Consider the following 15,056-nt stretch of genomic DNA (forward strand, 5'->3'; position numbering starts at 1 on the left):
TTTCTATAGATTGTAGGAGACAGTGACATGCATGAAATACAGAAAGTCACTCAGATTATATGCAATCCCACAAAGGTTTCATTTACAGTATTATCTAGTGTTTGCACAGTACTCACCTGAATTTGACGGACAGTCCCTGATTTGAAACTGTGCCTCATTCTCATTCGGGATGTCTTTCCAAGAAGCCAAAAACATCTGTCGCTCTGATAAAAATAAATACAAACAAGAAACTGTTAAGGTCACCAGAAATGACATCTTAATACGGTGTTATCATAAGACTGCACATCCTAACAGAAAATAAGATTTTACTTAATGGTAAATCTATTTCTCGTAGTCCGTAGTGGATGCTGGGGACTCCGTAAGGACCATGGGGAATAGACGGGCTCCGCAGGAGACATGGGCACTTTAAGAAAGAATTTAGGTTCTGGTGTGCTCTGGCTCCTCCCTCTATGTCCCTCCTCCAGACCTCAGTTAGAGAAACTGTGCCCGGAAGAGCTGACAGTACAAGAAAAGGATTTTGGTAATCCAGGGCAAGATACATACCAGCCACACCAATCACACCGTATAACTTGTGATAAACTTACCCAGTCAACAGTATGAACAACAACAGAGCATCAGTTCAACCCTGATGCAACCATAACATAACCCTTATTTAAGCAATTACTATATACAAGTATTGCAGAAGAAGTCCGCACTTGGGACGGGCGCCCAGCATCCACTACGGACTACGAGAAATAGATTTACCGGTAAGTAAAATCTTATATCCTCTAACGTCCTAGTGGATGCTGGGGACTCCGTAAGGACCATGGGGATTATACCAAAGCTCCCAAACGGGCGGGAGAGTGCGGATGACTCTGCAGCACCGATTGAGCAAACACAAGGTCCTCCTCAGCCAGGGTATCAAACTTGTAGAACTTTGCAAAGGTGTTTGTACCTGACCAAGTAGCCGCTCGGCACAGCTGTAATGCCGAGACCCCTCGGGCAGCCGCCCAAGAAGAGCCCACCTTCCTAGTGGAATGGGCCTTAACTGATTTTGGTAGCGGCAATCCAGCCGTAGAATGAGCCTGCTGAATCGTGTTACAGATCCAGCGAGCAATAGTTTGCTTTGAAGCAGGAGCACCAAGCTTGTTGGAAGCATACAGGATAAACAAAGATTCTGTTTTCCTGACCCTAGCCGTTCTGGCTACATAAACCTTCAAAGCCCTGACCACATCAAGTAACTCGGAATTCTCCAAGTCAGTAGTAGCCACAGGCACCACAATAGGTTGGTTTATATAAAAGGATGAAACCACTTTTGGCAGAAATTGTGGACGGGTCCGCAATTCTGCTCTATCCGCATGGAAAACCAGATAGGGGCTTTTATGTGACAAAGCCGCTAACTCTGACACACGCCTAGCCGAAGCCAATGCTAGTAGCATGACCACCTTCCACGTCAGATATTTCAATTCCACCGTTTTGAGTGGTTCAAACCAGTGGGATTTCAGGAAACTCAACACCACGTTAAGATCCCAAGGTGCCACTGGAGGCACAAAAGGGGGCTGAATATGCAGCACTCCCTTTACAAACGTCTGAACTTCAGGTAGAGAAGCCAGTTCTTTTTGAAAGAAAATGGATAGGGCCGAAATCTGGACCTTAATGGAACCCAATTTTAGGCCCAAAGTCACTCCCGCCTGTAGGAAGTGAAGGAAACGGCCCAGCTGGAATTCCTCCGTAGGGGCATTCATGGCCTCACACCAAGCAACATATTTTCGCCATATACGGTGATAATGTTGAGCCGTCACGTCCTTCCTAGCCTTTATCAGCGTAGGAATGACCTCATCCGGAATGCCTTTTTCTGCTAGGATCCGGCGTTCAACCGCCATGCCGTCAAACGCAGCCGCGGTAAGTCTTGGAACAGACAGGGCCCCTGTTGCAACAAGTCCTGTCTTAGAGGCAGAGGCCACGGGTCCTCTGTGAGCATTTCTTGCAGATCTGGATACCAAGTCCTTCTTGGCCAATCCGGAACAATGAGTATTGTTCTCACTCCTCTTTTTCTTATGATTCTCAGCACCTTGGGTATTAGAGGAAGAGGAGGAAATACATAGACCGACTGGAACACCCACGGCGTCACCAGTGCGTCCACAGCTATCGCCTGAGGGTCTCTTGACCTGGCGCAGTACCTCTGTAGCTTTTTGTTGAGGCGGGATGCCATCATGTCTACCTGTGGCAGTTCCCACCGACTTGCAATCTGCGTGAAGATTTCTTGATGAAGTCCCCACTCTCCCGGGTGGAGGTCGTGCCTGCTGAGGAAGTCTGCTTCCCAGTTGTCCACTCCCGGGATGAACACTGCTGACAGTGCACTTACGTGATTCTCCGCCCAGCGAAGAATCCTGGTGGCTTCCACCATCGCCACTCTGCTCCTTGTGCCGCCTTGGCGGTTTACATGAGCCACTGCGGTGATGTTGTCTGACTGAATCAGAACCGGTTGGTCGCGAAGCAGGGTCTCCGCTTGACGTAGGGCGTTGTATATGGCCCTTAGTTCCAGGATGTTGATGTGAAGGCAAGTCTCCTGACTTGACCACAGACCTTGGAAATTTCTTCCCTGTGTGACTGCCCCCCACCCTCGGAGGCTTGCATCCGTGGTCACCAGGACCCAGTCCTGAATGCCGAATCTGCGGCCCTCGAGAAGGTGAGCACTCTGCAGCCACCACAGGAGAGACACCCTGGCCCTGAGGGATAGGGTGATTAACCGATGCATCTGAAGATGTGATCCGGACCATTTGTCCAGTAAGTCCCATTGAAAGGTCCTCGCATGGAACCTGCCGAAGGGAATGGCCTCGTATGATGCCACCATCTTTCCCAGGACTCGAGTGCAGTGATGCACTGACACCTGTTTTGGTTTTAATAGGTTTCTGACCAGTGTCATGAGTTCCTGAGCTTTCTCTATCGGGAGATAAACCCTTTTCTGGTCTGTGTCCAGAATCATGCCAGGAAAGGCAGACGAGTCGTAGGAATCAACTGCGACTTTGGAATATTTAGAATCCAGCCGTGTTGCCGTAACACTTCCAGAGAACGTGCTACGCTGATCAGCAACTGCTCTCTTGACCTCGCTTTAATGAGGAGATCGTCCAAGTATGGGATAATTGTGACCCCTTGCTTCCGCAGGAGTACCATCATCTCCGCCATTACCTTGGTAAATATTCTCGGTGCCGTGGAGAGGCCAAACGGCAATGTCTGAAATTGGTAATGACAATCCTGTACCACAAATCTGAGGTGGATAAATGGGGACATGAAGGTATGCATCCTTTATGTCCAGAGACACCATAAAATCCCCCCCTTCCAGGCTTGCAATGACCGCTCTGAGCGATTCCATCTTGAACTCGAACCTTTTCAGGTATATGTTCAGGGATTTTAAATTCAATATGGGTCTGACCGAACTGTCCGGTTTTGGTACCACAAACATGGTCGAATAATAACCCCTTCCTTGTTGAAGGAGGGGAACCTTGACCACCACCTGTTGAAGATACAACTTGTGAATTGCAATTAACACTATTTCCCTCTCGAGGGGGGAAGCTGGCAGATTTGAGGTATCGGTGAGGGGGCATCTCTTTGAATTCCAGCTTGTATCCCTGAGACACAATATCTATTGCCCAGGGATCCAACTGGGAGTGAACCCACTTGTGGCTGAAATTTTGGAGACGCGCCCCCACCGGGCCTAGCTCCGCCTGTGGAGCCCCAGCGTCATGCGGTGGATTTTGTGGAAGCCGGGGAGGACTTCTGTTCCTGGGAACTAGCTGTGTTGTGCAGCTTCTTTCCTCTGCCCCTGCCCCTGGCAAGAAAGGACGCACCTCGGACTTTCTTGCTTTTCTGTGATCGAAAGGACTGCATTTGGTAATACAGTGCTTTCTTAGGTTGTGAGGAAACATATGGCAAAAAATTTGACTTTCCAGCAGTAGCTGTGGAGACCAGGTCCGAGAGACCCTCCCCAAACAATTCCTCACCCTTGTAAGGTAAAACCTCCATGTGCCTTTTTGAGTCGGCATCACCTGTCCATTGCCGAGTCCACAGGACCGTTTTGGCAGAAATCGACATAGCATTTATTCTAGAACCCAGTAGACTAATGTCTCTTTGAGCATCTCTCATATATAGGACAGCGTCTTTTATATGCCCCAGGGTCATCAATATAGTATCCTTGTCTAAGGTATCAAGTTCCTCAGACAGGGTGTCCGTCCATGCTAATACAGCACTACACACCCAGGCCGACGCGATCGCTGGCCTCAGTAAGGTCCCTGAATGTGTATAAATGGACTTCAGGGTACCCTCTTGCTTTCTATCCGCAGCATCTTTGAGGGTAGCCGTATCCTGTGACGGCAGGGCTACCCTCTTGGATAAGCGTGTTAAAGCTTTGTCCACCCTAGGGGAGGATTCCCAGCGTAACCTGTCCATTGGCGGGAAAGGATATGCCATAAGAATCCGTTTGGAAATCTCCAGTTTTTTATCTGGAGATTCCCAAGACTTTTCACATAACTCATTTAGCTTGTGTGAAGGGGGAAAGGTCACCTCCTGCCTCTTTTCCCCATACATATGAACCCTCTTGTCAGGGACTGGGGTTTCCTCTGTGATGTGCAACACATCCTTAATTGCTATAATCATATAACAGATGGATTTAGCCAATTTTGGCTGTAACTTTGCATCATCGTAATCGACACTGGAATCAGAATCCATGTCGGTATCTGTGTCAACAATTTTGGATAGTGGGCTCTTCTGAGACCCTGACGGCCTCTGCGACATAGGATCAGGCACGGGCTGAGACCCTGGCTGTCCTAAGGCTTCAGCTTTTTTAACCTTTTATGCAAGGAATTAACATTATCATTTAAAACCTTCCACATATCCATCCAATCACGTGTCGGCGCCGTCGGCGGAGACACCACATCCATTTGCTCCCGCTCTGTTTCCACATAGCTTTCCTCATCAAACATGTCGACACAAGCGTACCGACACACCACACACACACAGGGAATGCTCTTTTTGAAGACAGTTCCCCCACAAGGCCCTTTGGAGAGACAGAGAGAGAGTATGCCAGCACACACCCCAGCGCTATATAACCCAGGAATAACACAGTAACTTAATGTTAACCCAGTAGCCGCTGTTTATATTGATTTTTGCGCCTAATTATGTGCCCCCCCCCCCCTCCCCTCTCTTTTTACCCTCTTCTACCGTGTATCTGCAGGGGAGAGCCTGGGGAGCTTCCTCTCAGCGGAGCTGTGGAGAAAAAATGGCGCTGGTGAGTGCTGAGGAAGAAGCCCCGCCCCCTCAGCGGTGGGCTTCTGTCCCGCTTCAATGTACAATTTTTGGCGGGGGCTCATACATATATACAGTGCTCAACTGTATATATGCTAAACTTTTGCCAAAGAGGTCCCAATTGCTGCCCAGGGCGCCCCCCCTCCGCCCTGCACCCTTACAGTGACCGGAGTATGTGAGGTGTGTGTGGGAGCAATGGCGCACAGCTGCAGTGCTGTGCGCTACCTCAGTGAAGACTGGAGTCTTCTGTCGCCGATTTCGAAGTCTTCTTGCTTCTTATGCTCACCCGGCTTCTGTCTTCCGGCTCTGCGAGGGGGACGGCGGCGCGGCTCTGGGATCGGACGACGAGGGTGAGATCCTGTGTACGATCCCTCTGGAGCTAATGGTGTCCAGTAGCCTAAGAAGCAGGACCTATCTTCAGAGAGTAGGGCTGCTTCTCTCCACTCTGTCCCACGATGCAGGGAGTCTGTTGCCAGCAGAGCTCCCTGAAAATAAAAAACCTAACAAAATACTTTCTCACAGCAAGCTCAGGAGAGCTCACTGAACAGCACCCAGCTCGTCCAGGCAGATTCAAACTGAGGTCTGGAGGAGGGACATAGAGGGAGGAGCCATAGCACACCAGAATCTAAATTCTTTCTTAAAGTGCCCATGTCTCCTGCATAGCCCGTCTATTCCCCATGGTCCTTACGGAGTCCCAAGCATCCACTAGGACGTTAGAGAAATAATGATTTTAAAACACACAGTCTGAGTGCTAAAAGCATAACAGACTAATTGGCTTCGGAAACTCTCCCCATTTATACCCTCTGAAGAAAGCTTTGCTACATAATTATCTTTTATTTATATGGCGCCACAAGGGATCTGCAGCGCCCATTACACAGTAGACAATCAAATGAGCAAACCAAGAAAAAAAAGCACTTACAGTTTGAGACAATATATGACAAATACAAGGTATGTACAGAAAAGCAGGGGTTAGGTGCCATCAAAGGGGGTATTGAGCATAAGATAGCGTATGTAAGAGAAGGAAAAGCACATGATGAAGGAGAAACATGTTAGGACTGGTAATTCTAATCTGTGACTCCCTGCTCCAATGTTGCTAAAAGTGCCCGACTGCTGCTAATTAATTATCATCACAGCACTGTTTCAGAAATCCATCTGTGCCTTTATCTGTGTTCACACATGGGTTTAACTGTAATCTATTGTTGCCAATTGGTAATACTTATACCTGGACCAACAACACTTTTGGATTTGTAAAAGACTAGCGGCAAAATGTAATAGACTCCAAGTTCCGGAGGCATGGGAATTTTGTGTGAGTTTTTTTTTTTTAAAGCACCAATTATTTACAAGACAAAATCAGGTTTGTTTTTGCCTTGTAAATGATTGCTGCTTTAAAAAAAAACGGCAGACTTGCACAAAATTCCCACACCTCTGGAACTCAGAGACTCTTACATTTTGCCACTAGTCTTTTACAAACCCAAAAGTGTTGTTGGTCCAGGTATAAGACTAGCAGCAAAATGTAAGAGAGTCTCAGAGTTCCAGAGGTGCAGGAATTTTGTTCGAGTCTGCCTGGTTTTTTCAAAGTGGCAATCATATACACTGCAAAACAAACCTGGTTTTGTCTTGCAAATGATTGCCGCTTTAAAAAACAAAACAAAACGAAAAAAAACCTGCACAAAACTCCCACACCTCCGGAACTCGGAGGCTATTACATTTAGCTGCATATGTTATAATTAGTCAATTAACACCTTGGAACTGGTATACTTTTACCAGAGACATGCTTTTGTTGATGAGGATAATTTGTATTTTTAAGGAATATTTGTAATATTGTGTTAATATTGTGAATACATTTGGATATATTCTTTTTATATGTTCTAATATAACATGCACTCCTAGTAGTGAGTGTTGTCACTCCTCTTTGTCTTACTCACCCATCTTTCCATCTTCCACAAATAGGATGTGCAGCGGATACACAACGCTGAAGTAGAACACATCAATGTTGTTCTTTACTGCCACCTGTTGGGGAAATGGACCGCAGCGTAAATCAAAACACACAGTATTTTTTTTTTGGGGCCCTGACTTTCCTAGTGTAGATACATATTATATGTCTTATAACTGCAAGCAAGGTAACATGCCTTGATCAAGCCATATCTACAGGTTTGCTTAATTATATAAAGAAAAAAATAATTTGCAAATGTATTAGTATATTTTATATTATGTATCTCTATACTCACCTGCAAGTTATTGAGAGGTTCCATTTTCATGACTGAGCCAATTGTGTTTAAAGGTAGGGAGACCTCTGTAGATTGGTTGGGTGCCAAGGGAGTAAGTATCTGAAGAGGAGCAGCAGGTGCCAGCCCAAAGCTGGGAAAAAGTAAAGAAGATATTCAGCAATAATCACATTGGAGGATGCTCTATAAAAGATTAATGACTTGCTTCTGAGAACTTGATGCAGCTGTACCTGTTGCGATTGAACTGGATAGCAAAGTCACTCATGACTTGGAGGGCTCGATTGGTGAAGTGAAGATCCATATACACAGCACCGGTTCTTCGAGCAAATGTACCACTAATTTCTAGACCTTTGCCTTTCATGGCATGCAACCATACCTGAGGAGGATAAAGCAAACAGAAGTCAATACTAGAACAAGCTTTACAGTTCACTTAAAGGACTTGATAATAGTACTTTCTCTTACGTCCTAGAGGATGCTGGGGTCCACATCAGTACCATGGGTATAGACGGGTCCACCAGGAGCCATTGGCACTTCAAGAGTTTGAGAGTGTGGGCTGGCTCCTCCCTCTATGCCCCTCCTACCAGACCCAGTTTCAAAAATGTGCCCGGAGGAGCCGGTCACAGCTAGGGGAGCTCTACAGAGCTTCTTTAGAAAAAGTTTATTTTAGAGTTTAATATTTTACAGGAAGGCTGCTAGCAACAGCCTCCCTGCTTTGTGGGACTAAGGGGGGGGGGGGGGGGGGGGGGTAGTGTCCGCCCTGCGGGGTCTGAGCCACTATCTCCGCTGACAGGACACCGAGCTCCTGAGGGGATAGAACGTTCCCCGCCACAGGGGATCGCATCGCTCACCCCGGCAGCATGCCGCCACTCCCTTACAGAGCCAGAAGATCGGTGGCAAGTTAGTCACCAAACCCCCTAGCAAGCGGGGGGCCGGTGTGAAGATGGCGGCAACAGGGTATGGAGCGCAGTACTAACTGCGCTCTGGGGCTCAGCGGTACGTAGTGCGGCGCCCTGAGCCTACACACTACACTGGTCACACAGCCTGGCGGGGACCCAGGATCTCTGCCAGCATAATTCCTCAGGCCAGTATATTCCTATGAAGAGCGGGAAGACAGCGCCATTTTGGGGGCGGAGCTTCTCAGAGAAGACCCAGCAGCGTTCAGCGCCATTTTCCTGCCTGCACAACGCTGTCAGTGAAGAGCAAGTCCCTCCAGAACAACTCCAGCTATCTCTCACGGTACCAGGGGGTTGTAGAAGGGGGGGGGGGGGGGGGGGGGGGGAGGCTGTATACAGGCTGTGTAACCTAATAAGGTGCAGTGTCAGCGCTGGTTGGGGTCTCCCTTTACCTAAAAAGCGCTGTGTGTGGGTTGGCTCCAATCTCTGTGTCTCTCTTGCCATTCTTGGGAGTGAAATTCTGTCTGCCCGTGTGTGTGTGTGTGTGTGTGTTTGTTTGTGTGTGTGTGTGGTCTCCATTAAGCTATTTCCAGGGACTCTGTGTCATATGCTGCAGAGGATATGTCCTCTCAGGATGATCCCATTCCATGTAATCAGGATTGCACTGTTTTAGCACAGATACCAGCAAGGGAGACTGAGTGGTTATCCGCTATCAAATCTATGATTTCTCAGATTTCTACTAGGGTTGCACAAAATGATTCTGCAACTCAGGCTTTACAGAACTCTACGACAGTCTGGCCCAGTTCTGTTACCTCAGGGCCCCCCGCTGTATATTCCCAAAAACGTGCTCTTGCACAGATTATGCAAGATGACGCGGATACCGATTCTGACACGGAGAACAGTGATGGGGATGTGTTGACAGGGGCAGCATCTCTTGCTAAAAGGGTGCAGTTGATGATAGAGGCTATAAGGTATGTGTTGAATATTGCTGATACAACACCTGAGCAGGTTGAGGAGGCTTACTTCAATGAAAATAAGAAAGCCTCGCTAACCTTCCCTGCGTCAAGAGAATTAAATGCTATTTTTGAAAAAGCGTGGGAAAACCCTGAAAAAAAATTCCACATCTCTAAAAGGGTCCTGGTGGCGTTTCCTTTCCCTATGGAGGATAGAAAAAAAAAATAAGATTTTAAACCTACCGGTAAATCTTTTCTCCTAGTCCGTAGAGGATGCTAGGGACTCCGTAAGGACCATGGGGTATAGACGGGCTCCGCAGGAGACATGGGCACTATAAAGAACTTTAGAATGGGTGTGCACTGGCTCCTCCCTCTATGCCCCTCCTCCAGACCTCAGTTAGAGAACTGTGCCCAGAGGAGACGGACAGTACGAGGAAAGGATTTTGGTAATCCAAGGGCAAGATTAATACCAGCCCACACCATCCACACTGTATAACATGGAATATACGCAACCAGTTAACAGTATGCAACAAACCGAATCAGGCAAAGACTGATTTCAACTGTAACATAACCCTTATGTAAGCAACAACTATATACAAGCCTTGCAGAAAATAGTCCGCACTGGGACGGGCGCCCAGCATCCTCTACAGACTAGGAGAAAAAGATTTACCGGTAGGTTTAAAATCTTATTTTCTCTTACGTCCTAGAGGATGCTGGGGACTCCGTAAGGACCATGGGGTTTATACCAAAGCTCCAGACCGGGCGGGAGAGTGCGGATGACTCTGCAGCACCGACTGAGCAAACGCAAGGTCCTCATCAGCCAGGGTATCAAACTTATAGAACTTTGAAAAAGTGTTTGAACCCGACCAGGTAGCTGCTCGGCAAAGCTGTAAAGCCGAGACGCCTCGGGCAGCCGCCCAAGAAGAGCCCACCTTCCTAGTGGAATGGGCCTTTACTGAATTTGGTAACGGCAATCCTGCCGTTGAATGAGCCTGCTGAATCGTGTTACAGATCCAGTGAGCAATAGTCTGCTTCGAAGCAGGAGCGCCAACTTTGTTGGCTGCATACAGGACAAACAGTGCTTCTGTTATCCTAACCCTAACCGTCCTGGCTACATAGATTTTTAAGGCCCTGACTACATCCAGGGACTAGGAGTCCTCCAAGTCACCCGTAGCCACAGGCACCACAATAGGTTGGTTCATATGAAATGATGAAACCACCTTGGGCAAAAATTGAGGACGAGTCCTCAACTCCGCTCTATCCACATGGAAAATCAGTTAGCGGCTCTTGTGAGACAAGGCCGCAAATTCGGACACCCGCCAACAACATGACCACCATCCAAGTGAGAAATTTTAATTCAACCGTCTGAAGCGGTTCAAACCAGTGAGATTTTAGGAACCGTAATACCACGTTAAGGTCCCATGGTGCCACTGGGGGCACAAAAGGAGGCTGGATGTGCAGCACTCTCTTAACAAAAGTCTGGACTTCTGGGAGAGAAGCCAATTCCTTCTGAAAGAATATAGATAGGGACGAAATTTGTACCTTAATGGAGCCTAACTTCAGGCCCATATCCACTCCTGTCTGTAGAAAGTGGAGAAAACGGCCCAGATGGAAATCCTCCGTAGGAGCATTCTTGGCTTCACACCAAGAAACATACTTCCTCCAGATACGGTGATAATGTTTCGCCGTCACCTCCTACCCAGCCTTTATCAGCGTAGGGATGACTTCTTCCGGAATACCTTTCCCAGCTAGGATTCGGTGTTCAACTGCCATGCCGTCAAACGTAACCGCGGTAAGTCTTGGAACACGAAGCCCCTGCTGTAACAGCTCCTCCCTGAGAGGAAGGAGCCACGGATCTTCTGTGAGCATTTCCTGAAGATCTGAGTACCAGGCCCTTCGAGGCCAATCTGGAACAATGAGTATTGTCTGCACTCTTTTTTGTCTTATGATTCTCAATATTTTTGAGATGAGAGGAAGAGGAGGGAACACATAGACCGACTGAAACACCCATGGTGTCACCAGGGCGTCCACCGCTACTGCCTGAGGGTCCCTTGACCTGGCACAATACCTCCGAAGCTTCTTGTTGAGGCGTGACGCCATCATGTCTATTTGAGGAATTCCCCATAGACTTGATATCTCTGCAAAAACTTCTTGATGAAGTCCCCACTCTCCTGGATGGAGATCGTGCCTGCTGAGGAAGTCTGCTTCCCAGTTGTCCACTCCCGGAATGAAGACTGCTGACAGAGCGCTTACGTGATTTTCCGCCCAGCGAAGAATCCTGGTGGCTTCCGCCATTGCCACTCTGCTCCTTGTCCCGCCTTGGCGGTTTACATGAGCCACGGCTGTGTTGTTGTCTGATTGAATCAGAACCGGTAGGTCGCGAAGAAGACTCTCGGCTTGTCATAGGCTGTTGTATATGGTCCTTAATTCCAGTATGTTGATGTGTAGACAAGCCTCCTGGCTTGACCATAGTCCCTGAAAATTTCTTCCCTGTGTGACTGCTCCCTATCCTCGGAGGCTCGCGTCCGTGGTCACCAGAACCCAGTCCTGAATGCCGAACCTGCGACCCTCTAGAAGGTGAGCACTCTGCAGCCACCACAGGAGAGACACCCTGGCCCTGGGGGACAGGCTTATTTTCTGATGTATTTGTAGATGGGACCCGGACCACTTGTCCAGAAGGTTCCACTGAAATGTCCTCGCATGAAACCTGCCGAATGGGATGGCCTCGTAGGCTGCCACCATTTTCCCCAGAACTCGAGTGCATTGATGAACAGACACTCTCTTTGGTTTTAGCAGGTCTATGACCATGTTCTGGAGGTCCTGGGCTTTTTCCATCGGGAGAAAAACCCTCTTCTGTTCCGTGTCCAGAATCATGCCTAGGAATGATAGTCGAGTCCTTGGAATCAATTGTGACTTTGGCAGATTTAGAATCCAACCGTGCTGTTGTAGCACTCTCAGGAAGAGCAACACGCTTTTCAGCAATTGATCTCTCGATCTCGCTTTTATCAGGAGATCGTCCAAGTACGGGATAATTGTGACTCCCTGCCTGCGCAGGAGCATCATCATCTCCGCCATCACCTTGGTGAAAATCCTCGGGGCCGTGGAAAGCCCAAACGGCAACGTCTGAAACTGGTAATGACAGTCATGTACAGCGAATCTCAGGTACTCCTGATGAGGAGGATATATTGGAACATGAAGGTATGCATCCTTTATGTCTAGTGACACCATAAAATCCCCCCCTTCCAGACTGGAGATCACTGCCCGGAGCGATTCCATCTTGAATTTGAACTTTTTCAAGTACCAGTTTAGGGATTTTAGATTTAAAATGGGTCTGACCGAGCCATCCGGCTTCGGGACCACGAACAGCGTTGAATAGTACCCTTTTCCCTGTCGGACTAGGGGAACCTTGATAATCACGTGCTGTTGACACAGCTTTTGAATTGCAGCTAACACTACTGCCCTCTCTGGGGGAGAAGCTGGCAAGGCCGACTTGAAAAATCGGCGAGGGGGCACCTCTTCGAATTCCAGTTTGTAGCCTTGGGATACAATTTCCATCGCCCAAGGATCCACGTCTGACAGAACCTAGACCTGGCTGAAGAGTCGAAGACGTGCCCCCACCTGTGCGGACTCCCTCAGTGGAGCCCCAGCGTCATGCGGTGGATTTAGTAGAAGCCGGGGAGGACTTCTGTTCCTGGGAACTAGCCGAAGCAGGCGTTCTTTTCCCTCTACCCTTACCTCTGGTGAGGAAGGATGAGCCCTGACCTCTTCTGGACTTATGCGACCGAAATTGATATTGTGGAGTTTTCTTTTGCTGTGGGGGAACAAAAGGCAAAAAAGTAGATTTACCTGCGGTAGCTGTGGAAACCAGGTCCGCGAGACCTTCCCCAAATAAAACTTCACCCTTGTAAGGTAAAACCTCCATATGCTTCTTTGAGTCGGCATCACCCGTCCATTGGCGGGTCCACAGGGCTCGCCTAGCAGAAATCGCCATGGCGTTGGCTCTCAAACCTAGCAGCCCAACGTCTCTTTGAGCGTCTCTCATATATAAGACTGCGTCTTTAATGTGACCTGAGGTCAATAAAATGGTATCCCTATCTAGGGTATCAAAGTCAGCTGACAAGGTATCTGTCCAAGCTGCAACTGCGCTACATACCCATGCTGATGCTATTGCCGGTCTGAGTAAAGCACCCGTATGCGTATAAACAGATTTTAAGGTAGTTTCCTGTCTGCGATCAGGAGAATCCTTGAGGGCTGCCGTGTCTGGAGACGGTAGCGCCACCTTCTTGGACAAGCGCGTTAAAGCCTTGTCCACCCTGGGCGAGGATTCCCAACGTACCCTGTCCTGTGCAGGGAAAGTATACGCCTTAAGAATCCTCTTGGGAATCTGCAGTTTTTTGTCTGGAGTTTCCCAAGCTTTTTCAAATAACTCGTTCAGCTCATGAGATGGGGGAAAGGTTACCCCAAGTTTCTTTTCCTTATACATGCGCACCCTCGTGTCAGGGACAGAGGGGTCATCTGTGATATGCAAAACTTCTTTTATTGCAATAATCATATAATGAATACTTTTGGCCACCCTTGGGTGTAACCTTGCATCATCGTAGTCGACACTGGAGTCAGAATCCGTGTCGGTATCAGTGTCTGCTATTTGGGATAGAGAACGTTTTTGAGACCCTGAAGGGCCTTGTGACACAGTCAAAGCCATGGATTGACTCCCTGCTTTTTCCCTGGACTCTGCTTTGTCCATCCTCTTAAGTAATAAGGTCACATTTGCATTCAAAACATTCCACATGTCCAACCAATCAGGTGTCGGCGTTGCCGACGGAGACACCACAATCATCTGCTCCACCTCCTCCTTAGATGAGCCTTCCGCTTCAGACATGTCGACACACTCGTACCGACACCCCCACACACACAGGGATATATTCATATGGAGACAGTTCCCCAATAAGGCCCTTTGGAGAGACAGAGAGAGAGAGTATGCCAGCACACACCCAGCGCCAACTGACACTGGAAACAAATTCCCAGATAATATAGCGCTTTTATATATAATTATCTGTATAATACACTTACTGCGCCTTACAAATGCCCCCCCCCCCCCCCCTTTTCTGCCCTGTGTCACCGTGTTCAGCAGGGGAGAGTCCGGGGAGCCAGCTTCTCTGCAGTGCTCTGTGGAGAAAATGGCGCTGGTTAGTGCTGTGGAATCAAGCTGCGCCCCCTCCAGCGGCGGGCTTCGGTCCCGCTCAATTTTGTAATACTGGCGGGGGATTTTTTATATCTACTGCCTCCGCAGCCTATATATATGTATTTGCCAGTCCTAGAGGTTTATATTGCTGCCCAGGGCGCGCCCCCCCTGCACCCATCAGTGCCTGCAGTGTGTGTTGTGTGCGGGAGCAATGGCGCGCAGCGTTACCGCTGCGCGCTTACCTCAGGGAAGATCTGAAGTCTTCTGCCGCCTTTGAAGTCTTCTTTCTTCTTATACTCACCCGGCTTCTGTCTTCCGTCTCTGTGAGGAGGACGGCGGCGCGGCTCTGGGACGAATGGCAAGGGGAGACCTGCGTTCCGACTCCCTCTGGAGCTAATGGTGTCCAGTAGCCTAAGAAGCAGAGCCTATCACTTAAGTAGGTCTGCTTCTCTCTCCTCAGTCCCACGATGCAGGGAGCCTGTTGCCAGCAGTGCTCCCTGAAAATAAAAAACCTAACAAAATT

General features: G+C 48.5%; 1 protein-coding gene across 3 annotated transcripts in view; it reads right to left on the bottom strand.

Moving 5' to 3' along the window:
• Positions 1–15,056, bottom strand: part of AP1B1 (adaptor related protein complex 1 subunit beta 1) — an 89,952-nt gene that overhangs the window by 11,095 nt on the left and 63,801 nt on the right. For all 3 annotated transcript variants that reach the window (XM_063913341.1, XM_063913343.1, XM_063913342.1), the window contains 4 exons: positions 7,736–7,881; positions 7,509–7,638; positions 7,206–7,290; positions 117–203 (listed from right to left, as the gene is read on the bottom strand). In XM_063913341.1, coding sequence (XP_063769411.1) covers positions 117–203; positions 7,206–7,290; positions 7,509–7,638; positions 7,736–7,881 — 448 coding nt within the window. The remainder of the gene's footprint in view (positions 1–116; positions 204–7,205; positions 7,291–7,508; positions 7,639–7,735; positions 7,882–15,056) is intronic.

Source organism: Pseudophryne corroboree, chromosome 1 (genome assembly GCF_028390025.1).
Source record: "Pseudophryne corroboree isolate aPseCor3 chromosome 1, aPseCor3.hap2, whole genome shotgun sequence".
Taxonomy (NCBI): domain Eukaryota; kingdom Metazoa; phylum Chordata; class Amphibia; order Anura; family Myobatrachidae; genus Pseudophryne; species Pseudophryne corroboree.